At 41.2% G+C, this 26,574-nt stretch overlaps 1 protein-coding gene across 1 annotated transcript in view; it reads left to right on the top strand.

Moving 5' to 3' along the window:
• The window catches only part of LNPEP (leucyl and cystinyl aminopeptidase), a 108,604-nt gene extending 82,258 nt beyond the window's left edge, over nt 1-26,346 (top strand). The window contains exons 11-18 of the mRNA XM_088444662.1: nt 1,868-1,956; nt 4,179-4,362; nt 5,450-5,606; nt 9,458-9,636; nt 10,276-10,437; nt 18,962-19,102; nt 20,310-20,391; nt 24,334-26,346. Coding sequence (XP_088300788.1) covers nt 1,868-1,956; nt 4,179-4,362; nt 5,450-5,606; nt 9,458-9,636; nt 10,276-10,437; nt 18,962-19,102; nt 20,310-20,391; nt 24,334-24,465 — 1,126 coding nt within the window. The 3' untranslated portion in view covers nt 24,466-26,346. The remainder of the gene's footprint in view (nt 1-1,867; nt 1,957-4,178; nt 4,363-5,449; nt 5,607-9,457; nt 9,637-10,275; nt 10,438-18,961; nt 19,103-20,309; nt 20,392-24,333) is intronic.
• Nucleotides 26,347-26,574: the final 228 nt, after the last annotated feature.

The following is a 26,574-nucleotide window of genomic DNA, read 5'->3' as shown; positions in this document are numbered from 1 at the left end:
ATATGAGATCTATCTGGCAATCTTTTTATAAAAATACAGTGGTGCATGTTTGGGGAGAATGATGTGGAGCTGTGCGATTTTTGTGGAGGGGGTGGCAAAATGTCTACAGGTGTTTTAAATGTGAAATACTGACCTGAGACACTTCAAGCCTAGAGGTGCTACACAATGCACACAGTTCGGCGTGCCGGGGTTCTCTTTTGCATGTTTTTTTTTTACCAAAAAATGCATCTTAGTGGCAATGTGAATAGGTCGCACCAGGAGTCTGTGCTGATTAATTTGATATGCGACACTTGTACATCTGTGTGCGACTATCTATATACGATGCAGGGGGTCACTGCATTTTTCCACGCCAAGTTCCGTTGTGCTTCGTATATAGACTGTCGCACACAGATATACAAGTGTCACATATCAAATTAATAAACAGTCTCATGGTGCGTCTGAGTCACATCACATTGCGAATAAGACGCAATTTCGGCAGAAAAAGATGTAGAGAGATGCCCGGTGCTAGCAGATTCACACGGGACCTGGCAGCTCACTCACGCCAGGCATCTCGTGCCACATTAGTGCATTGAGGCTAGATGTATGAGGACACATCTGTATGTCATGGAAAAGTATTGCCTGAAACATTCTTTAAGCAGACCTGTACTTGGGTGATAGGACAAATGGAGGGACTACTTGTTCTTACTGCTGATAAAAATCAAGTTATGAACAATTACCTTTAGAAACGGTCTCCAATTAAATTATACCTCTACAGTCTTCACTCCAATTTATCATTCCCAAAGTATCTCCAATTATTTAGTGTTCTATGAGGGAGATTTATCAAATCGTGGAGAGAGATAACGTACAAACCAATCAGAAGCTGATTTGTTTGTACTTTAACTCTCTCCAAGAGGTATATTTACTAAAGTGAGAGGTTTTCAGAGGTGGAGATGTTGCCCATAGCAACCAATCAAATTCTACTTAACTAGCACCAGAAGATAGTAGCTAGAATCTAATTTGTTGCTATGGCCAACATCTCCACTTCTAAACACTTACTTTACCCCGCAAGATTTGATAAATCTTCCCCTATGTTCCTTACCAACTTGACATTACATGAATTTGATGTTGTCTTGTCCAATTAAGTATACAGTGCCTCATATACCATGAAAATACATGTACCACCTGTGAAATAGATATATAAAGTTTAACTGTCATACAGGGATTTGGCTGTTAGGAAAGTAACTTATTCCAACCAAGCACTCACCGTGTGCAATAGTAAGGTAAACTATTCTATCTTTCTGTAGAATAAGTTGTCCTTTCAGGTGCCATTGAATATTCTATAGAATAAATTCCATCTTCTGAAATAATGTAATTCTACATAGTACTGTACAAGCAATAACTAATCCTACACTCCAGTTCTGGGTTGGAAAAGATTTAATGCTAAAGGAGCATATACACACACTGATTTTTTTGAACGATTATCGATAACGATATCGTTTAGCATTCAATCATTGCAAAAAATCGTTCACTTTCTGAGTTAAAACGAACGATTATCGTTCATGCACGTTCATGTTTGTAGTTCAGTCAGACTGACCAACTCAACGATTTTCAGTAAAGGAATATGCAAAAATCGTTTGTAGTTAAAAAAAAATCATTCATTACATTTAGTAAATGGAACGATTTTAGTAAACGATTTTCGTTCATTTTTCCCTTGAAAAAAATAAACGAAAATTGTTTACTAAAATCGTTCATTTACTAAATCGTTGTGTGTGTATCCAGCTTAAGGATTTATTCAGATTTTCTCAGTCTCTTCCTGTGTGGGCAGGTATAGTGTACAGTGTTTGTTGTTTCGCTGGAATCCATACTAATAACGTTGTGTTTTTATTAGCACTGTGTGGAATTTGCCACTGTCTTACTCTCTTGGACCTTGCAATGGGCCCTCGTGTGAACCAGTCTTCTTACTCAACAAAACACAGGGTAAGAAATGTATTAGATCTTACTGCCAGTCACCCATCTTTTTACACAGCACAATGATTATACTGGTTGAGTCACCTATATACAAATATTCCAAAAGACTGATTTTTTTTTTTTTTCCCACAAGACTGAGATAGTGACACCTTTGCTTTCTGATGTGCAATGTACACAAACTTTGCTTAAAGCCATAATTATTATTAATTGTATAAATGACCTGCAGGCTGGGTGTATAAGGTGTATATAAAACAAATGCATTTTGTGGTTAGATTTGGGCCCCATTCCTAAGATATCTCATTATGGTATGCAAATATTCCAAACTACGGAAAAATTGGATATCCAAAATACCCCTGGTCCCAAGCATTTGGATATGGGAGACTCAATCTGTATCACAACTGAATGACTGTTCTCCTGTCGTCTGCTTATTATGAGAGGTTTTCCCTTTTCCTATTTACCACCAGTTATGTACTTTTGCTTTTTGCAAGTTTTAGAGACTGAAGTAGTGGAACACATTGAGGAGTAACTGTGCAATGTATTTCCAGTATATGCCTAGAGTGTCCTCTGCTATAGAAATTCATTTCAACTTCTTATTATTGTCAGCATTGTGACTGAATAAAATCCTATATACTGATTACACATATGTGTAGTTTGCATTCATGGTTTAGCGGTTTGACAGATACTGACATAAGTGTAACCACCATCGGTATATGTAAAACTAACCACACTACACACATAATAGGTCACTAGTGCAGATCACCCAAACCTTTTTTTTTTTTTACAATTATAAGTATAAATACTAAATATTTGGAGCATTGGTAACAGTTGTAGTACTATGTTTTTTGTTATTGAGCTGAACTTACAGCAAAAGGATATATATGTCCACATTTTTGGCCATGAATTTTACACATTCTTCTTTTTTTAGAGTAACTCATGACTTGTACACAATGACAAAATATCTAAACAACTGTAACAAACAAATGTAAACAGTGTGTGTACATACATAAGTTTAAGCTGTCCAATCAGCAGTACAGATGTGTCCTCATATACTGTTACTGCAGTCGGGTCAAGCAGCCCTTGTCTGGCAGCAGGTTCCGTGAATCTGTATACAAAGTGCTACGATGCAGTTGCTGCGGCTTTTCTCCACTCCAAGCTCCGTTTTTATTCGTATACAGATAGTTATACAAGTTTTGCGTATCAAATTAATCGTGAAGCGGTTTGTCACATCAGATTGCAAATAAGATGCATTTCCGAGCAATGCTACACCTCTCACTGGAGACAGGCGTCTCACACAATAGTAGAAAGGACTTTTTACTAATAATCTTCCCAGTGAATGGTTTGTACACACCAAATGATCAAATGCTGCTAAACTTGATATAATGAGTATATAGAAAAAAACAATAAGGTGCAGGCACGTAACTATGGGGGTTGTGGTTGCTATGGGGCCCGCAGTACCTCAGGAACCCGCCTCCCCCTGCACCCAGCTCACCTCAGCTGCATTTCACAGAGAGAAGACGCTGATGATCCCTTCTGCAAACTATTTTTTAGTCACAGGCAAACGTCAGCCTGTGACTAGGAAGCAGTTTGCTGCACGGGCCGGATCATTGATGCTGCGGGTCCCTCTCCTCTGATACGTCTCTCACTAAGGGAAGCAGGGAGGAGGCGTGGCTATGACATCCCCAGACCAAAACCACGCCTCCTCCCAGCTTCAGTGAGGCGAGATAGAGCGGCGCGCTGGGCTCAGGAGATAAGTAGTGCGGGACTGGAGGGTGGTGGTGGTGAGGGGGGGGAGGGGCATAGGTAGACCTATGGAGACCCCGCGGAAATTTTGCTATGGGGCTCCCATACCTCTGGTTATGCCCGTGATAAGGTGTAATTAAGCGTCAAACAACCCACACTTAGTGATACATTTATTCCAGAGGTTCCCAAACTCGTCCTCAGGACCCCACACAGTTCAATTTTTCCAGGTCACCTAGCAGGTGCAAAGGTGTATTAATTATTCACTGACGCATTTTAAATGTTTCAGTGAGGAGACCTGGAAAACATGCACTATTTGGTTTCCTGAGGACAGAGTTTGAGAACCTGTGAATTATTCCAAAGGACTTGGATGATCACATTACCAAAGGTTCTTCCATATGCCATACACCTAGTGGTGATTATAAGATATGGCATTTGTGTGTGCACTTTTATATACCCTCAGGAACCATTTTCTCTCTGTGTGTTCTCTTTAGATACATTCGTTCTACCAAGTGAGCCATCATGGTTAAAGTTTAATTTAAAGATGACCGGATACTACATAGTGGATTATGGTACTGATGGCTGGGACGCACTTATTCATCAGCTCAGGACTAATCACTCCGTTCTAGCTGCCAGTGACCGAGCCAGCCTGATCCATGACATATTTGTGCTTTCTGGGTAAATCAGTAATGTAATTATATTCATTCTTCCTCTTTATAATCTCTTTCCTTCCATTCATTTTGTCAATTTAATGTAGGCAGTTTGCATGTAGCATATATGTACTTTTCACTTTAAGATAAGGAATGATTTATTGCCTGTCTGTTAATGTAGTTTCTGTTCTCTCCCCACTGCCAGCAATATGTTTCATTGCTTATTGGAATGTTGTTTGTATTTCATACTGGACAGGAAATATTCGCTGACCTCAGACTTGCTCTGGATGTTTCAGCATGCAGCTGATTTATTGACATTGCTAAGTGAATAATCTCTTCATCTTGCGGTTTTGCTGTGTACACATCTGGACCCCGATTCAGATTCACATCACTTACTACTTCTTGGATACCTACCCTGTCCCACAAGGCAGTCGAAATATAGTCATTATATCCGTTTTAAACATTGTTTTAAGGCTGTAAATGGTCTATAAGCGAAAGAAACATGAACAATAAAGTGTACAGAGAGTCCCCAAATCAGGAAAAACTCTGTTTGGAAAGTGGAGGAGCAGCCATTTTTGGTGCTGAATTAATGATCAGCCAATCAGTTTACTGGAAGCCAGTGACATCACAGTGTTTACAATTGAGATAATAACCTGAATATTGAATTAGAGCACAAACTCTTTAAAGAATCCTTTCAGTGACTCATGTCTACCCTTTCTATTCTATGTAGCTTGAGTTAATGCATGTCACTGGGTTTCTCTCCTACAAACTTATAATAAAAACCTTTAAGAAGAAAAAAAAAAAATTAGACAAGGTTCAGTGATAAGTGAAATACATATTTGACATCTTGGTCAATGATGGGATAATGATGTTCTTCTATAGTGCAAGGGATTTTCCAAGTATTATCATTAGTACTAAAGTGAGGATTCTATAACGAACCGATTACACCACTATTATAACACAATTTCTAGGACTTTATGATAACCGATGTTAGCTGTGTATTTATGACTACACAAACACCATAAATAAACGAATAAATGTTTTTGCTACAGCTGTGATTATATGATGTGTGTTATTGCATGTTCATTGAATAACTGTGCTTTCTGGTTTACCAGTGTAGGGAAGGTCCCTCTGACAAAGGCGATTGACCTACTTTCTTATCTTGTGAATGAAAGGGACACTGCCCCCATCGAGCAGGCAGTTCATCAGGTTCACCACATCCATGGTCTCTTAGCTAAACATGGTTACAGCGACCTGGCTTCGCAATTAAAGGTGCGTCTCTGTCTTACCCCTTATATTTTTTCTCGTTATGCACAAATTTGAGAGATTTTTAGCTGAAACATAAAATTAGTTATTCAGTGCCATTAGTGTTATTATTATGACTACAGTATACACATTGTTGATTCTCTGTTTTTATCAATGCTATTACCCTGAGCAAATAGTATTATTCCATTACTTTCATTATATAACATAAATGTAATAATGCCACAGCTTTGTGTGATTCGTTAGACACTGAACATTGTGGCATTTTAAGTGTTGCATTAGATGGAATCTCGTTGTTTATCTGCATGTCTGTGTGTAAGCTATTCTGACGTGGGTGCAGTTATTCTCTAGTTGGGGCATCAGAACATTCTTTACATAGACATTAATAGAGCCAAATGTAGGGGCATAAATAGAGTGCCAACCTTTCTTGATAGTTCTATATTTTTACATAGATTTAACATTAGGATTGAGCCATGAATTAGAGCCAGGGGTAAGTGACCTGTGGCACTCCATCTGCTGTGTAACTACACAACCCAGCATGCCCTGCTACAGTTTTGCTGTTAGGGAATGCTCAAACTGTGGCATGGCATGCTGGGATGTGTAGTTCCACAGCAGCTGGAGTGCCATACGTTGCCTACCCCTAAATTATAGCTTAATGTACAATGGGGCAGATATATCAAGCAGTGAGTGGAGAAGTTACCCATAAAAACCAATCAGATTCTACCTATCATTATATTGCATGTACTTGGTAATTGCTACCTCAAATCTGATTGGTTGCTATGGGCAACTTATTCATTTCTCTACTCTTTACACTTCTTGATACATTTCCCCCAATGTCACATAAACCTAAGCAGTAATTTTGGCTGGAGATACAGATGTGTCCTCATACATCTAGCATGTAGCATGAGATGCCTGGCGCAAACGAGACATAAGCTCCCATTGTAACTCTGCTAGCGCCGGGCTTATTTGTTGCTAGCGCCGGGCTTATCTGTTGTACTAGGATGCTGATTAATTTGATATGCAACACTCGTATATCTATGTGTGACTGAGGGGTCTATTTACTAAGCAGTGTTAGGAGACAGAGTGAAAAGTGATAAGAAAGTGATAAGGTGCCAGCCAATCAGCTCCCAACTGTCATCTCACAGGCTGTGTTTGAAAAATGACAGTTGGGAGCTGATTGGCTGGCACCTTATCACTTTCTTATCACTTTTCACTCTGTCTCCTAACACTGCTTAGTAAATAGACCCCTGAGTCTGTAAACGAAGCACAGCGGAACTTGGTATTGTAGCACTTGGTGCGCCTATCAAATTAATCAGCACAATCTCTTAGTGCCATACATCGCATTGTGACCAAGATGCATTTTCAGGCAAAAAAGACGCTCAGCGTTAGCAGAGTCGCACAGGACCTGGCGCACCAAGAGGGAATGTATAAGGACACATCTGTAAGAAATGACCCTCCTGATGGATGTAACAGTACTACACTCCTTACTTACCCACAGGGGTTATCGATGCCCCACCCCTCTGCAGTACCAGACTGCCTGGCTGTGTCCTATTTAGCCACCAACAAGTATGGCCAAACTGGACAGTAATTTTAGTGGCCTGTACTTGTGCTAAATAAAACAATCAGCCAATGCATGATCATCTCAATATTTAAGTGATGTTAAAGTAAAAAACAGTGAAAGATGAAGACTATGGGGCGTATTCAATTGTCCACGGAAAAAATCTTAGTTTTCCACGGCTTGCGTTAACGTGCCTATTGCGTGGTAATTTCACTAAGCGTGGCTATGCGTGCTCCCAGTTACCTCCCAGTCCAATTCTAAAAAGTGGTTTCAATTTTCTCTGTTAGCTCCGTTTAGTCCAAACTAATATTGTATAACAGTATAGAAATACAGATGTGTCCACATACCCCTATCCTCTGTGTGCTACAAGTCGCGCCACACAACGTGGGAACTCCGCCGAGCGTCTTTTCGTACGACTTTTTACCTTCAAATGTGTCTTATTCGCACAGCGATGCGAATTGATGGCACAAGCAGTTTACTTAAAAATTATTAAAATGATATGCAGCATGCCTATGTTCTTTGTGTGACTGCGGGTGTATCTGCATGCTAAACACTACGCTACAGTGTTACAGCCGCTGACACTAACGTAGCGTTTGGCACGCAGATACACTCGCTCACAGAGACATGCGGCATACCATTTTAATCAGCACAAGCAGCTTGTGCTATCTATTCGCTTCGTTGTGCGAATAAGACTCATTTGAAGGCAAAAAAGTCGCACAAAAGATGCTCGGCGCAACCGAGTCATGCCACTGCATGGCGGGAATAGGCTAGATGTGTGCGGACCCATCTGTATATTGGCCAAAAGTAAAGTAAGTAGAGCTGTTAAAAGGTGTCAAATATTTTGGTTTTTTTGCCATTTTTAAGAACATTGAAAAAAAGATGGGAAGAAATTGTTTTTTCAGCAAATTAAATGCTCTAGATTAATTTGGGTTGCATAAAATGCCTGTAAATTGATTTTTGTGTCATTTTAAGCCAATTTTAAGAATGTAAGTCCCACCTGCAAACATAAAAACACCTGTCACATCCATACGGCACCCCATATACCAGTCCCACATATTTTAGTGTTCCCACTAGGCTGTTTTAGAAGGATGCTGCGCCATGCCCAATTTCAAAGTGGCAAAATGCGCCCTGCCTTTATGGCGGCGTCTTGCTGAAACAGCCTGCCGGGTGCAGTCCCTACCCGCGGGCTGCATTGTCCCGCAGGGAGAAAAAGTTGTGGTAACTGCTCTCTTCCGCATGCACACGGAATCTTTTCACAGTGAAGCGAGAGCTTGGGGGCAGCCCAGCATGTCTGTATGTACTGGGCATTGCCTCCAAGAGTGATGAAAAGGGGGTGCCCGTGCCCCCTTTTCTCGTGACCATGCTCTCTTTTCAGACGCGCACAAATGTTCAGCATTTTGCAGAGTATCACCCCAAAAATTACATATCATGATTAGCCTAATTAAGTGCCTAATTAATCATTATGGGATGCCCCAGGGGTTTTGAACGAAGTCCTGACATTTTTACCTTTAAAATAAGGATTTTCCCAAACGCCTGCTCAGGGGCTGCGAGAAAAAAAACAGTGTTAACACCTATGGAAATGTTAATTCGGCTTTTTGGATCAGAGCCGTAACTAGACACTTTGGTGCCGATGAATTCTCAGAAAAAAAGAGAGAAAGGATCACCCTTGGTGACTAGATATTTATGAAGGCGATCAGAACCGTAACTAGACTTTTGGTGCCCTGTGCTAGAGAGAGCATTGGTGCCCCCCCATTTTTTTAAATAGGGGAATAAGATAGTGGACCCGAAAAAGGGCCATGGCCTCATGGGGAAGGGTCAGGGAAGAGATAGGAGAGGCCAGGAGAAGTTACAAGTGAGAATGATAATAAACCGGAAATTTGACCGGCCCAAACAGCTCCCCGTGCCCTATGCCATAGCACTGGCCGCACTACCCTAGTGACGGCCCTGAATTGGATAGTCAAAAACTTCCGGCCAGCCACGTTAAGTTTTATTTAGCCGTGTTTACCTCTGAAAGCTGGTTAATGCTGCTAATTGAATGTGCCTTATTTACACATTTATTTACTTATACTATGAAAATGCTTGGGTTTTTTTTGCTTTTTTTAATTGACTTTGAGCCTAATTCAGCATTGCACGTATGTGCAATTCTGAACGCAGGTTCTCGATTATCGGGAATTTGTGCGTGCGCAGGACCCGTTCTGTGAATGTGATCGCACGCAGACCCTTCTATGCCTCTGCCTGATTGACATTTTGGGTTTGCAGTACTGCAGATAGCTACAATTCCAACATTCTCACTTTATTGTAGGGTCGTATTTTGGATCTGCTGTCAAAACTTGTTAGTGAGCAGAGCTGGAGCGATGAAGGAACATTGTCTGAGCAAGAACTCAGATCTATACTCTTGGATTTAGCTTGTTCAAATGAAAAAAAAAGCTGCATAAATACCGCTAATGACCTGTTTGTTAAATGGTGGAAGAATGGAACAAGGTATGGTTTGCTTTTTATCTGCAGAAAGAATCTAGAAAACTTGATGCACCAAGATATGTCTGCATAGTGTAGTTATCTGTATGGATCTACTAAACGCACCTTCAGAGGTGTCCGACTCCTACAACCTAATCAATATAAAAAGTCTGCTTTTATTATTAGTAATCTACAGCTCCCATTATGCCTATGCAGTATTCTGGCAGAGACATTATAACTGATTGGTACATAACACGCAATAAAGTGAATTTATGTGTGCGTATCGAGATGGATGCAATTTAAGATACATTCAGCTCAAAAACAGTATAATTTGCGCCATTTGTTTGTCAGACGTACAAGTGTATATAGTTGTGTCTCACAATAGCATATAGATGCGGCTGTCACCAAAGATTATATATTTTTCACAACTGTTTATACAAGGATTATAATCTAATAATATAGTATATGATATGATGAGACAACTGTTGCAGATGGAACCCACAGTTCCTGCTGTAGATTGTGAGCGTGAGAACTGGCTGATAATATCACAGTCTCAACCAATGCCATGAATCCAGCCCAATCTCCATTGTTCTTTATGCTTTCTAAGCAGAGATTGATAATCTGCCATACCATATAAAGAAAAATGTTCATGTTTTGTCTACTTAGTCTCCCAACAGCTGTCATGAAAATTGTATTTAAAGTTGGCGCCCAAACAGATGAAGGATGGCAATATCTCTTAAGCCAGTACACTGTATCTTTGTACGAAGCAGAGAAGATGAAAATACTGGAAGGTCTTGCGAGCACGGATAGTGGCAGAAAATTACTATGGTATGTATATTCGTATGATGTACCTACCGCCACTATGACGCGAGTTCAGAAGAATTGCGTGTAGGCCTCTGGGGAGTGGTTTGGTCTCACCGGGCCTTCCTCAAATTTTATTAAGGTATTCGGTGATGCCATCTGCCCCAGATCATATGGCATCTGAGTAATAATTGGTAGTGACTGTATCAGCAACTGATAGATGTATAATTTAATTCATTGGATAGGACAAATTGCTCTTTATGGCAAAATGATTACTTTTTTCCTCATTTATTATATTTTTAAGTATATTATACACTTAATTAAAATAAGTTTTATTTAAATAATTGGTCTGTTAATGTTGACATAATCTTTCATCATGCTCTATGTGTGACTTGTGCCTTCCAAGCATCTTACTCCATGTAAGGCCGTTCTGGTATGTGTGTGGCGGATTGGTGTATAGGACATAAGAAGCAAAATTGTTTCATCCTTTGAATGTGGTGGTACGTGATTTCCCCATGCTTTTCTCTGCTTAATAAATAGGCCCCAGCTACCCTGTCTTCATCAATTGTGTTTCCACTGTTCTCTTTGTTCCCCATATCTTTGTAAGTTACCCCAAAATCCTGATAATTAACACCCTCATTGTAATTAACTTGTTCATGCTAATCAGTGACTTCATCATCCATCAATCCCCTTGTACAGGTTGCGTCTCCCACATCCAAATATTCCGAAATACGAAATATTCCGAAATACGGAATAATTTTGCCATGACTCAGATAATGAAACCTTTGATTTTTGAAGGTTCAATGTACACAAACTTTGTATAAAGTACAAATTCTTAAAAATATTGTATAAAATTACCTTCAGGCTGTGTGTATAAGGTGTATATGAAACATAAATTAATTTCATTTCTGTACACAAACTTTGCTTGAGCCACAAAATTATTGAAAATATTGTATAAAATGACCTGCAGGCTGTGTGTATAAGGTGTATAATAACACAAATGCATTCTGTGTGTAGATTTGGGTCCCATTCCCAATATATTTCATTATGATATGCAAATATTCCGTTATCCAAAATGTCCCTGGTCCCAAGAATTTTGGATATGGGAGACTCAACCTGTAATCATAAAATCTCCCAGTCTCGTCATTACAATCTCTTCATTAACAACACCTCTGCAGCATCAATTAACCTCCAATATTATAATTAGCCTCCTTATAATCATTAACTCTCTCATCATACCCCTACTTTTTAATTAATCTTCATAATCAATAAATCCTTTAGCCTCATCATGACAACCCCCTCAATATCATTAGCCCTCATATTATCATGAACTCTCTCATCCCTGTCTTAATTAGAGATGGGTCCACATACATCTAGCCTCCTTGCGCATTATACAGCCCTGCTAGTCGTGCCATGCCATAGCGTGACACTGTAGTGCCAAGCGTCTTTTCGTGCGTTTTTTTAACCTTCAAATGCGTCTTATTTTCACAACTTTGCGACTAGACAGCACAAGCAGCTTTTGCTGAGTAAAATGATATGCAGCATGTCTATGTTCTGTATGTGATTGCTGGTGTATCTGCATGCCATACGCTACGTTACAGTGTCAGTGGCTGTAACACTGTAACGTAGTGTTTAACATGCAGATACACCCAAGGGATTAGGAGTCCCACTTCGTATTTAGGAAACAGAGATAAGCTAAGCTTATTTATGACTGTACTCCTTATATCATCTGTAGGTGGCGGGTATGGTACTGTCCCCTTTGCCGGCATTGGGGACCCAGTAAAGCCTCGCTGGCTTCAGAGAAGCCTTTTCAGGCTTTGCGGAGTCCCCGGCAGGTTGAAGCACAATGCGCATGCACGGAGAGCCATTGTGCAGGCGCATTAACCTGTCGGTAAAGGAGGTTTCCCGTACGCTATGTGTGAATGAGAGAAGGCACTGTAACATTTCCAATCTTGGAAACAGTGGTGAGGAAGTATTATTATTATTATTATTATTGCTTAATTAAGACGGAGACCATCTTTTTTTTCTTTTTAAATGACAAAGGAATATTTTATTAATGTTCAATGTGGCCTGTACAAATGCCTGGCAAAGGCACAAGGCATTAACTATGGTGTCAGCCGAAGGACATGTGCCCCTCTGCACCCAGACACAGCCTGCCCCTGATTGCCATGCACACTTATTGTACAGACTTGGCCATCGTATCAGTCTGTCTGCTCTGGATCGGGTATCAGGCAGTCTGTCTGCTCTGGATCGGGTATCAGGCAGTCTGTCTGCTCTGGATCGGGTATCAGGCAGTCTGTCTGCTCTGGATCGGGTATCAGGCAGTCTGTCTGCTCTGGATCGGGTATCAGGCAGTCTGTCTGCTCTGGATCGGGTATCAGGCAGTCTGTCTGCTCTGGATCGGGTATCAAGCAGGCTGTCTGCTCTGGATCGGGTATCAAGCAGTCTGTCTGCTCTGGATCAGGTATCAGGAAGTCTGTCTGCTCCTTATCAGGTATCAGTCAGTCTGTCTGCTCTGGATTGACCGGTGTAATGGCCAAAAAGAAAAAGAAAAAGAAATGTGAGATAAGGTAATGAGGAGACGAGACGAATGTGTCTTGTGATCCCTTTAAATAAAAATATTGGGGTTTTTTTCTGTTACATTTTCTGCAATCTGTATAAATGACTATTTCCAATTCACAAGTCAATAAAAAGAAACCTTTTCTGTATTTAAGTTTTGGAATACATTGTGCATTCTTTTTTTCTGACACTGAGAATATAGCTATACTAATATTTATAAGAACGTTTCTGTTCTAAGTTGGCTCAAAAACTACTGAACCAATTTTTACAAAAACTTCATCATTTTGTAGTGGAAACTCCTAGAAATAACCAGCACTTTGTTTCAACAAGTTAAAGCTAAGCAATAACAAAAACAAAATGTATTGCCATTATCAATGCAAGAGATAGGTGTGGCACCATGCGGGCGGGCCGGTAAGGAGGTGCTTGGGCCCGCAGTCACTTGAATAGGATATTCTACATGGCCGTCTGTGCACAGGGGGGGGCACAGTGACATTGGTGTGAGTGGTGGGTGAAGTCGCTGCTGCCGCTAGTCTGTATAGCGCTGCTGGTCACATGGGCCACTCCCTCGACAGTGCCCCTATGCAAAGCAATACAACTAGAATATCTCAAATAAAAAAACTGTTGGGAGAAGCAATTTCATCGAGGGCAAAGCCACGGACAATAATTAGTTAATTTTATGTATTTGTTAACATATAATAGAAATAAAGTAACTTTTTCAGTTTGAACTGAAACTAATATATTAGTATAAATTCATGATTTTACACAAAAGAATCTTGTTCGCTAGATTTCTGCTCTGTAAGATGTGTACGTCACACACAGTAACCCAGCAAAGTATGAATTAGTCTTCATTGTATTTTCTGTTATGTAAATATGTCCCACAATCTAGTCCAGATGTTGTGCACTTTGGATGGAAAATTACATTCATTTCCTTACAGTCTTCTTCACTTAGCAGGAAAGGTCATTAGATGCTGCATTGTTTTGCTATCATTACAATTAGAAGGGCAATTATAAATTGTGTGTGATCACTTTCTTGAGCAAGACATGTATGCTAATTGTACAGTATTTTTGAAATTAAGAGAATATTTTTTTCCTCTGCACAGTTACAAAGGGGGTACAATGGGGGAGATTTAATAAAGCTTGGATAGAGATAAAATTGGAGATAAATAGCACCAACCAATCGGCTCCTAACTGTCATTTTTCAAACACAGCCTGTAAACTGAGGAGCTGATTGGTTGGTGCTATTTATCTTTGTTCTCAAAGTAACTTTTTATGTAATGTGTATTTTGTATCCTTGATAAAACCATTAGAGGTTACAGGTTGTCAGACGAGACAAACTTCATTCAAAAACCAAAGAACTTGGTTATCAAGTTCTTCAGTAATTTGTTCATTGGATGATGCTGCTACTGTGCATTATATGTTTATTGCTGAGATCAGATTCAGTTCAGCATATTAATATGGATAAATGCACACCAACTGAGCAGATAAATAATAAGGCTCTCAGTTCTTTGTCTACATGTTTATCAAACAATTAGTATTGATAAAGAAAAGTGGAAGACAGGGAAAATCCAGGGAAGATAATTATGGTACAGAAACTAGGTTCTCTTGAGTACATATGTACTATACAGAATGGGACGCCCGGCGCGATTTAGCCCTCTCCGAGAGGTGTAGTGTGCAGTCTGTCTTTAAATATTCCATCTTAATAGCATTGCAGATGCAGCGAAACACCGCTCAAAGTATACTTGAGATGCTGTGCTGTGACTTTAACTGCACATGTATTTGTATTAAACATGTACAAAGTCGCAGATAATGCACAACTGAACTTGGCGTGAGAAAAAGCTGCGGCCGCTGCATCATACTACTTCATATACTGCTTCACACTAATTCGCACACAGATATACAAACACAAAGTAGTTTTGACGCTTACAGTTATTTTATTTGTGCAAATAAGATGCACAGTTTGAACAAAAAAGACGCTCATTTTGGCCTCGTCGTCCTGGGACCTGAGAGAGTCTGTTTGGCGCGACTGAAGCCACAGTGTATAAGGACACAACAGCAAAGCATCCTGAGACCATTCATGTGTGGGGTTGCTTCTCATTCAAGGGAGTGGGATTACTCACAATTTTGCCTAAGAACACAGCCATGAATAAAGAATGCTACCAAAACATCCGCCAAGAGCAACTTCTCCCAACCATCCAAGAACAGATGGAGCACCTTTTGCCTTATGGCAAGGTGCTCCATCATGCTTTTTCCAGCATGATGGAGCACCTTGCCATAAGGCAAAAGTGATAACTAAGTGGCTCGGTGGAATAAAACATTGAAATTTTGAGTCCATGGCCAGGAAACTCCCCAAACCCTAATCCCATTGAGAACTTGTGGTGAATCCTCAAGAGGCGGATGGACAAACAGAAGCTCACAAATTCTGACAAATTCCAAGCATTGATTAGGCAAGAATGGGCGGCCATCAGTCAGTATGTGGCCCAGAAGTTGATTGAGAGCATGCCAGGGCAAATTGCAGAGGTCTTGAAAAAGAAGGGTCAACACTGCAAATATTGACACTTTGCCTAAACTTAATGTAATTGTCAAGAAAAGCCTTTGACACTTATGAAATGCTTGTAATTTTACTTCAGTATTCCATAGTAACATCTGACAAAAAGGTCTAAAAACACTGAAGCAGCAAACTTTGTGAAAACCAATACTTGTGTCAGTCTCAAAACTTTTGGCCATGTCTGTATAAATGTAACACAAAACAACAAAAGAGAACTCTTGGCTGAGGAACACACTCCGAAATGTATGTACAATGGTAAAATTAAATTAAAATTTAGCTTTTGTTAAGAAAAATAGAATTAAAATTGGGGCTTAGTAGACTGAATATACGATCTGAACACAAATAGGTACAAATATAATAGTTATCAAAATTATGTGGTTGGATAATAAAGCCAATAGTGAAAGAATAACAAAAACTTTTTAAGTGGAAAATAAACAAAAATGGAACAAAAATAAATATTTATAGAAAGTATAAGTGATAACAGTGTGGCTATCCTCACATAGATGTTGTAAGAGGAAAAAAAGGTGGCGAAATCTAAGAGAAGGATAAGAAAATAATAGAAAGCGTAAATACATTTAAAATGTACCACAACCCAAAATAAAATAACAGTAAATTTCACATTTGCTGAGATCACAAAGGGAGGAGCGTAATAAGTAGACAGGGCTAGATTCTACCCTAGAGCTGTATGTAATAGTTCAGCTGCTGAAATTGAAAGGACCTGAGCTTTTATGTGTTTAATGACTTGCTTTCTTCCGCTGTGCCAGGGTAGTGAAGCGGGGAATGAGTCTTCAACACTGGCTCAGTGAAAAGAAGATTAGAGTGGCATCTACTGTCAGAATATACTCACACCACCATACCCTGATGCAATGTATTGCAGGTAATGTGGCGTTTGATCTCCTGATGAGAGTACCACTGAAAAGTAGAGAGGTGGATAGGAGGTATAAGTACCTGTATAGGTTCCCAGAGTGATTGGGGTTCGTGGTGCGGTGTTCCCTTTTGTACACAAGGGCATCCCCAGGGGACTCGCCGTGCGTTCCGCCAGGCCTTCACCATTCAGATTCTGTTAGATTGTAGAACTAGATGCAGACCAATATGACATACCCGCTAATCTCTGTCACATGTATGAACAGATGCCTTATGTTGTTAGGTACATAGTTAGTTAAGCCTGTAATGCCATTTGTCAACCTGAAAATAGTTGATGCTTGAAGGAGGATTTAAAAATAATTTGATGATAATTTCAGAGTGCTGTATAGCTACAATAGTTGGACCATAATTGCAACTTTCATTAAAAAAATAAATTAAAAAGGGAAACAAATTACAGTATTCTTTGTACAGCATACTAAATGCACTCAGTGACGTAAGTTTATCCTAAATGCCTGGAGGCAAGTTATAACTTGGTGCACCCATCACAGCCACTGACACTGTAATGTAGCATCTCGCATGCGGATACACCCGCAGTTACACACAGAATTTAGGCATGCCACATGTCATTTTGATCAGCAGAGGCTGTTGTGTGCCCTAATCGCATCGCTGTGTGAATAAGACGCATGTGAAGGGAAATATTTGCACAGAGTCACACTGAGCTCACGTGTTATGTGTCGCACGGAGGATAGATGTATGTGGACACATCTGTATGCATTAGTCACAGATATGATTGACCTGTATGGTGTAATTAGCATGAGGCTCAGAGTCCTCCTGATGGAGACGAAAACCACCTGATGTGGGGTGGGTAGCCCTCCTGATGGAGACGAAAACCACCTGATGTGGGGTGGGTAGCCCTCCTGATGGAGACGAAAGCCACCTGATGTGGGGTGGGTAGCCCTCCTGATACTCCTGCTGGAGGGAGAAACCACCTGATGTGGGGTGGGTAGCCCTCCTGATACTCCTGCTGGAGGGAGAAACCACCTGATGTGGGGTGGGTAGCCCTCCTGATACTCCTGCTGGAGGTGGTGACATTGAGGAGTTTAAATCAAGATACTGTAAGACTGCCACTGTGGTGGGACTACAAATCACAACATGCCCAGTCTGTTGTCGACTGCATCACATGCTGGGAAGTTGCTCCACCAAAGATCTGCCCCCAGACTCAGTCGCTACCCATGCCCTCTTACCTGCAGCTCAGTTCGGTGCATTCTTGTTGACATCCAGCTCCTTGAAGATGATCTGCAGTCGCTCTTATACTTGGGCCAGCCACTCAAGACTCTGCTGCGCGGGTCCACACCTCCAGGGAGGAGTGGGATGGAGGGTTGTGGGTGTGGGGGCGCCAGGACTGCTGCTTGGGTCCACGGCTAGGGCTATCACCAGGGAGGAGTGGGACGGGGAGTTGGTGAGGGGATGCGTCGGGACTGCTGCATGGGTCTGAGCAGAGGCTAGGGCTGCTGACAGAGAGGGGGTGCTGGACGTGTCACACTGACATAAGAAGCTGCTGAGGAGCAGCGACACCAATGAGTAGGGACAGCCTATAGATAGATGGAGACGGCAGCTGATGGTCTGAGACGGAGTTCTCCACTAATGTATGGTGGCTTCTCAGGTGCCGGGAAGAGGTGCCATGTATTGGGCAATACATATACTGTATTGATCTACATATATATATATATATATTTACTTTTAGACAGGTGTATACAGATATGCACCCTTTTACTGTCAGGCTTCTGGCACGCCAGGTCCTGGCCGACTCTGTGCCGAGTGTCATTCTTGCTGAAAATATGCATCTAATTTGCATAAATAAAACTGGAAGCGACAAAACGACATTGCACTGATCAATTTGATGTACAACATCTGTGTAGTATGGGAGTGGCTGCAGCTTTTCCTCACGCCAAGTTCCATTGTGCTTAATCTGTGACTTTTTAAGTGTGCAAAACCAATTCCTGAGCGGGTAATGTTGCAGTTTGGTGTCTCTAGTACACTCACTAATTTTTGATTCTTAGATGTGTATAAGGTGCAAAATCTATGGAAAAATACATCTCTCATGGTATGGCGTACAGACGCTAGGTTGGTATGGCGTACAGACGCTAGGTTGGTATGGCGTATAGACGCTAGGTTGGTATGGCGTATAGACACTAGGTGTATGAGGAAACACCTGTATCACTGTGTGTGTGTCCCAATTCCTTTATCAGCCTCTGTATTTCATTATCACCTATGCCAGGCCTGGCCAACCTGTGGCTCTGCGGATGTTGTGAAACTTCACATCCCAGCATGCCCTGCCAGTTTTAGCATTCCCTAATAGCAAAACTGTGGCATGGCATGCTGGGACTAGTAGTTTCACAACAGAGAGCCACAGGTTGGCTAGGCCTGATATATGGCATATGGCCTCCCATAAAATTACATCATGTCTGCCTCTTAGTTTAAGAATGTACTTGAGTTCAATTAACTATACAGTGAAACCATGAGAATTAAAAGAAATTCTTTAACCATTGACACTAATTTGATTTGATTTGTTCTATTCACCAGGTTGATGAAATCAAGTCTTCTTGGAGAAATTATAAGGTCACAGGATTTTCCCATCATTATTCGCTTTATTAGTAGGGAAGTCCCTGGGTTTCTGCTGGCTTGGGACTTTGTGACACAGAACTGGGATGAAATCACTCAGAAGTAAGTGCACATAAGGAATCTATTGCAAATCGAACAAAACATTCATTTTAAAGCTTGCTTAAAACACAGGCGAATACTGGTGCAATAGTGAGGGTGGTAGAGAGGTATCATATAATGAAATGATAAAATTTCAACTCACCTTTTGGGTAAATAATTTGACCTGTAAGTGAGGGTGGTGTTACCAAGATGGGGATATAGTTAGGAGACTGGCGGCCGGAATGCCGCTGGTCTTAATCCCGGCGGGGGATGCCCGATGCCGAATTTAAGATGGGCGTCGAAATACCGACTCCTATCTTAATCCCGACGGCGAAATCCAAAAGGATGCCATCTCGAACGAGGTTTAGGCAGCGTAGCAGGGTTAGGTTTTTTTTTTTTTGGGAGGGGGGGGGGGTGTTAAGGATAGGCACCACTGGAGAAGTTTAGGATTAGACACTAAGGGGTCAGGGTTAGGTTTAGGCACTAACGAGGAGGGTTAGGGTGCGGTGTGGGGAGGGTTAGGCTACAAGAAGGGAGGGGTAGGGGGGAGGGTATGTATACTTAACCGACCCCTGTCGGGATACCAACCATCAGGATGCTGCTTGCGGTATTGTGACAGGAGGCATCCCGACTGTCTGTATTCCATACCAATTCCACCAAGATGGGCTCTCTGGCTACAGACATCCACTTACAGGGAAAATCCTATGGAGGAATAATAATGGGAGTCTCAGACTTTAGCGCTACTTCAATTCACCTTTAAGAACTCCATTTATGCCTAGTTGACCATTTTGAAATGCGAGGATATAAGAGAGGCTAAGGGGTGAGATTTACATTGTTGCCACTTTGTGGGCTGAACCAATACACACTAGGAGCTCATACAATCACTGTGACATGAGGTGTGAAATGCCGCATTGATGTCACTAGTACTTAGCATTGATGTCACTAGTACTTAGCATTGATGTCACTAGTACTTAGCATTGATGGTTGTATTGCAGGAATATTGATTTCAGAACACAACTGGCTGAGACTGCTTCATGTAGTTGATGGCACCACTTTAGATCTACTATTTATTTACTATAGATTACTTTATTTATGGCTATAACAACTTTGGAACTGTTACAGATAATACATATAATGCATCATTGTTTCTTCCATTCAAGATATTGTTAGTTGATATGTAACATCTGAGGCTGATCTCAGCAAATAAATGTAACCTTTTCTTTCTCTGTAGATTTTCCCCTGGATCTTTCCCTATACAGAGCATTGTTACCCACACTACTTCACAACTTTCTACAGAGATTTACTTAAGTGAGGTTAGTTATTTATCATTCATTGGACACATTCCTGTATTAAGTAAGAACTTTATTCTCTGGCTTGTGCTGTGGGTCTACTGTATATGGCTACAGTCTGTGATTTTATTTGTATCCGATATGATGTGACTGGTGCTCACACACCTCATCATATTGTCTTTCCTCTTATAATATACAATAACGAAGCTAGGGAATAAGGATGAGTTCAGACTTTGAATAAGGTCTGCCCAGGGAAGGCTTGATGTCAGGGGATAGAGAGAATACCTTGGTTATAGGAGAAACTCTCACTGTTGGGCTGTCTATAGATGCAAGAGGTTTTCACATTTTAGAACACTGCTTTATATGCAAGAATAAACAGTCGCTTCACATATAACATTGTTAAACTTTTGTTACATAAATAGATTACCAACACCTGAAATTCCATTCAGATACAAATTAAACTGTTTCATAAACATTTTTCCACCATTCCTAATGGTATTTTTGATCAATTCAGGCATCAATATCTCATCGCCTAGGGGACTGGGACATCGGCTCTGGAAAGTAGTTCACTGCCCAGAGCATCCTTATTGGCAATTCGGACAGCTCTGCTGGGTGCCTGTGCAGAGTGTACCTTGGACACTCCGTAGAGCTCCCTGCAAGCCACATACATGTGCCTAGGGCCCTGCACCCTCTGCCACGGCACAGGTCGCACACCCCTAGTTATGGCCCTGGTGTTACCCACATACATTTACACGCTATTTGAAAAATTATAGTCTTAAAATTTAATTATAAATTGAACAACGAGCTTTAGGAATTTTTCTTTTAAACCATTCTTTTCAATAATAAATAATTACTGTAAATTGGTAATTGGAGCAAATACAGAAACCCTCCTGGAACTGGCAAAGCAGTGTTGTTGTAGAGCACCAGATGAAATGAGAAGAAAATGCATTGAGATTTGAAACAAAATTAAAGAATGGAAGAAATTAATTGGAAGTTGGGCCTCTCTAAGTAGAAGTCCAGTTTAGCTTCACATGTCAAATGCCAAAACCAGAATACCAACATCAAAGCACAGTGCTACATAATACTCAGTTTGTTCCAAATAGCTTAACATCCGCATGAAGATAATGGACTAACGAGACCCAGTGTTCTGTGTCCTTGTCCTTCACTGGGATTAGGGAAATTTGTGCCTTGAAGATTTCAGCAGAGAAAAACTCATTTGTCAGATGAAAAATTGAGAGGTTCAGGTTCTTTGGGGAATAATGTCACTTTTGTCAAAACGCCATTTGGACATTACAGGTCAAACTCCTCAGTCGTAGCTGAGTAAGCATTGCAGATGTAATCATTTGGCAATCCTAGAGAGGTGGTCATTTATGCAGACACACTATTGGACGTTAAGTTGGTGTTTGAAGGCGCGCACGTTAGCTGTATGGTGCAGTAAATTTACTGATCAGATATAGAGCTAGAAATTATTTGAGCACTTTACCTTCAGGGGCAGAACTACTGATGGCTCAACAGTTGCTTTGCTAACTAACGGGCCTACTGGCACCGTTGCCCAGTCCAGCAACTTGTTTCCCCTTTGCCCGAGTTACCCAACCATTTCCACGGGGTTTAACAAACCAGTGGGATGTCGGCCCTGGGGGAGGAGCTAGGGGCGTGTTCAAGATAGCGGAGGAAGGATGACAGCAAGAGAGGAGCATAGCACTATAGCAGAATGCTGTGTTTGCTTCTGAAATCCAGTGTCCGTGTTGTGCATCTGGCGAGGGGAGGCTGCGGATCCCAGGAGAGATGCGGGCCACACCTTGTGGCTCTATGCCTTACAAGGCTACCTATATGGGCACAGGGGTCATATACAGCATCAGCATGGTAAGTGCTAGACTGTGCACCTCCCCCCCCTGCCCAGGCTCTATTAAAAACTAAAGAGATGTCACTAATTATTTAATATAGAAGTTAATCCCATCTGTTTTACTGAATAAAAAAGGCAAGAGTATTTATACAAGGGGATGTGTTTGTCATCTTTATTGCCCCTACAGTCAGACTGGCTTGTTCCAAGGTCAGTGTAATGGTATTCCAAACATTGTAAAATTAGATTTTTACAACTATTACTTTTCCCATCTGTCCTTTCAGTAATTTACAACAAGATATATAATACTCCTATTTACTGTACACAGAGGGAACAGAACAAAATGTTCTGCATACATGTAATAAGTGTGCCTATGTTTGATAATGTATGTAAATTCTATTCTACTACAGTCAAGTTATACTGGAATTACTTTTTAATTTAAGCCTTGGCCATGTGCCGCACATTATAAAACCTATAATACCAGCTCAGACCATAGTGACTACATAGATATGTAGGAATTTTCTAAGTCACCCTCTGCCTCCCCACGTGTCACCCTCTGCCTCCCCACGTGTCACCCTCTGCCTCCCCACGTGTCACCCTCTGCCTCCCCACGTGTCACCCTCTGCCTCCCCACGTGTCACCCTCTGCCTCCCCACGTGTCACCCTCTGCCTGCCCACGTGTCACCCTCTGCCTGCCCACGTGTCACCCTCTGCCTGCCCACGTGTCACCCTCTGCCTCCCCACGTGTCACCCTCTACCTCCCCACGTGTCACCCTCTGCCTTTCCTAGTCTGCCTCCCAACCGCACTCCCCCCCCATCGTTACGTTATAACCTGGGTCCACTACTCACAAGTTCCGTCACTGATTACTTTTATAATGGTCCAGCAAGCATATACTCATTATTGTACTTTTTTGCAAAAGACCTATAAAGAGCTTGTAGGTAATGTAGCAAGGAATTTCCCTTCAAGATTTGGTTACACAGTGTATGGGCACCTCTACTGGGCAGCTGAGTTTGCCATCTCTTTATAATTTGCTTGCAGGATAGATTAAATAGAGTAAAGCACAGTGCTGTCTCTGTACATTTCAGCAGCACATATCACAAGCACTTGCCTGTAGTGAAAGTAGACACCACTGATTCTACAGAGTCTGACCTTTATTCAACCACTGATCAGAGGGCCTGATTCAGAGAAGGACCTGGTGCCAATATTTACACAGCTGAGTGATGTTTTGCTAGCGCATATGCGTGAAGAGTCCAGGAATCCCTTACTGCATGAATGCAAGTGTCTGATGGCAATCGCAATTGCGCACGGCTTCACTAACACTTGAGAAGGGGGTTGTGATCCATGGGCGTTTCAGGATGTAGACTGGGAGGTGACCTAAAGTGATCGCAGAAAGAGACCATTTCATGTGTGTGTGTTATGGGAGCGTCATGCACCTGTCTGGGGACACTGCTGCATTCCCAGTCACAAATCCAATACTTCAGAGGCCTTGTTTAGTTGGATTTGAGGAGAGTAGCTAGAGTAGACCCTATAGATAACCACAAATGGTGCGACCATTGTTGCGTAGATGCTGGAGTGTTTACAATCTTCATTGCAGCTGCACAGACCAGGGAGACTAAAAGTGGGCGTGTCTTAGCGCTCGTACTCTCCATCACACAGTGGAGCACAAAGGGAAGGCTGAGATTAGCATTTGCATATTCCCGCTCTCGCTACAGAGAGAATGGCTGCGAGTGCGGCTGCATTACCAACCATCTCTGAATCTAGCCCTGAGCGTTTCCCAAACACGTCCTTCATGGTCCAGTCATTAGGGATATCCCTACTTCAGTATATGTGGGTAAATCAAACTCACTGACTACGTAATAATTAAGCCACCTGTGCATGGATAACCTTAGCACATGGACTGTCTGTGGGCCATGAGGTTTGGGAAACACTGTTCTACCAGTCGTGTATACCAGTTTCCCTTCTGGAGTCTGGGCTCAGAGCGGACCATGTGTAGTGACTGTTAAAAACGTGCGTCTATTAGAGGTCGTCCGTGATGGTTTCCAGCTGCCAGCTCACACACAATACAGCTTTCCAAAGGAGAGATTTGTGTTTAACCTAGTTTCTCATAATGTTTTTGTGATTTCAGGTGATCAATTTCTTCAATTCAACAAAGGGGAAGAGCAGAGAAATGTGGTGTGTCAAACAGGCCATTGAAACCATCAAATTGAACATCCAGTGGATTGACCGGAACCTCGAAAGCATCAAGATATGGTTGTAGATAGCAGCTGGCCAGTCTGTTAGCCATGAAACACTTCCGTTGTTTAAGCACAGGTAGTAATATGAGCATTCTGCAATGTTGTGTGGACTCCTGAATGGTTCTTAGCTCAGGGCAAAACAAAAAGAAAAATCCTTTAGCGTGAGTGGCTGTTCATATGGTGAGAGACTGTATTTATTATGAAGTTGTGCTTATCACACTGTTGCCGTTACCCAGAACGTCACTTTTGCCAAGCATGGCTATCATGTTAAAGCAATTATGAAGACCACTGTGTTTAAGTTGCCTGTTAAAAGCTGTCTTGGAAATTATATGCAGATTGTGGCAGCATCTCAAATGTACATTTATAAGATGTGTAAATACTGAATACAGCCATATTGACTATGGAGGATGAGATTTGTTGCCTGTAGTACAGTAAAATCTGTTATCAACATTCACGTGTTAACACTGGACGAACCTTTGTTTGAAAAATGTTAATATTACGTTAAAAGCGCCTAGCTGCCTTTTTTTCCTCCCTCAGGTTTTACATTTTGCTGTAAATTTTGTGAACCTCGTGCGCTGCAAGAACTTTATACGTATGTTAAATAGTCGCTGTCTGCTTGTTTTTTCCTGGATTTATCATTTGGAACTATGTCTTTCCAGATCAGATGCTCATTAAAATGTAATGCCACAGAGCATCAATTCTCCATGTTATTATAGACCCTAGAGGTGACTACATTGGGATTATATTTCTGATTGCAGTAGGTTATATACCAGGCATTTGTCTCCCTGCCATTTCCCACCAGTAATATTGAACTTACTGCAGCTCCTGACCAGTCTCCTTGTATGTGCTAAATGAACAAGCCTATGGCATCACTCTGACAAAGTGCTCTGTGATGATTACATAACTGCATTAATGAAAGAAAATAACATCTAGGTATCTGTATCCCCTTAATTACTATAGATAACAATATGGCAGCTTTTCCTGTTTAAGACGTTTCATTGCTTCCCCCTTTCCCAGACACACTGTATGAACAGATCACTAGATATCAGAACTAAGTCTGGAATTGCTCTGGTAACCTGATAAATGTGTGAATTACTAACACGTAATGGCAGAAATTAGCTTCAATAGTCACCTAGTTTGGTGAGAATTTTTAGATTTACAACTTTGTTGTTCCTTACAAATTCTATATCTGATCCTGGCCCAATAGCTCATTTGATCATCATTGGGAATTCTCCACCACCCCTCCCTCTAACCCTAATACTGATTGTCAGGATGCCGGCATTCGGGAGTGCTGGGATGCTAACTACATCCCTTCTACAATTCAGGTCCAGTTAAGTGGAGTCCCAATGTAATCAGGGGTGCTGCTCTGTATAGGGGGATCCCCAAGGGAAAGACTTCTGCAAATCTAGGAAAGGGGGTGGTTGTCATTTTTTTAAATAATTTTTTGGGAAAGTGAAGTTTAGGTCTTAAGTGTCAGAAATCCTCAATATAATTGCTCATTATTGGTCATGTTTGAAAAGTAAAATATCCGTTTTTGGTTTAACTTTTGGAGGTTTTCTTGTTTTTATTTGACTGCCTGTACTATAAATAAAATCTTTTGTAGAGTTTTTTGTTTTTTTTTTTCACAGAAAGAAATAATCGCTTTGTCTTGAAAATAAAATTGCTATAGTTTTTAAGCTTATGGTGTATAAGGCTTGCACAGAAAAATGTATAGATTATAATATAAAATCATTTTTACGATCCATTTAATATAATCTTGTTTTGTTTTTGTTTTTTTGTACACCCTTTCAGGAGCAGGTGCCTTTACCTCTCGGTACCGCACAAACATCTGCTTTCTGAACAGTGATTTTCTAATACTGCTTACATGTTTTGTTTAAAATATTGAAAATAAATTGTTAAAACTCCAGCGGCTCATTCATCCATTTGTGGCTGCATCTACTGACTCTTTATTCTTTCCTAAGTCCTTGTGTGCACGTTTTCATTGGTCCTCACTAAGGGTTTTATATGGGATTCAAAATTCAAAGTAGCAGGGAGGCGGACTACGGGAAAAGGCAGGCAGGGAGGCGGACTACGGGAAAAGGCAGGCAGGGAGGCGGACTACGGGAAAAGGCAGGCAGGGAGGCGGACTACGG

The sequence above is a fragment of the Taudactylus pleione genome, unplaced genomic scaffold (genome assembly GCF_031769625.1).
Source record: "Taudactylus pleione unplaced genomic scaffold, aTauple2 ptg000370l, whole genome shotgun sequence".
Lineage (NCBI taxonomy): Eukaryota > Metazoa > Chordata > Amphibia > Anura > Myobatrachidae > Taudactylus > Taudactylus pleione.
Note: the sequence above shows the minus strand (reverse complement) of the source record. Positions and strands in the feature narration are given on the sequence as shown.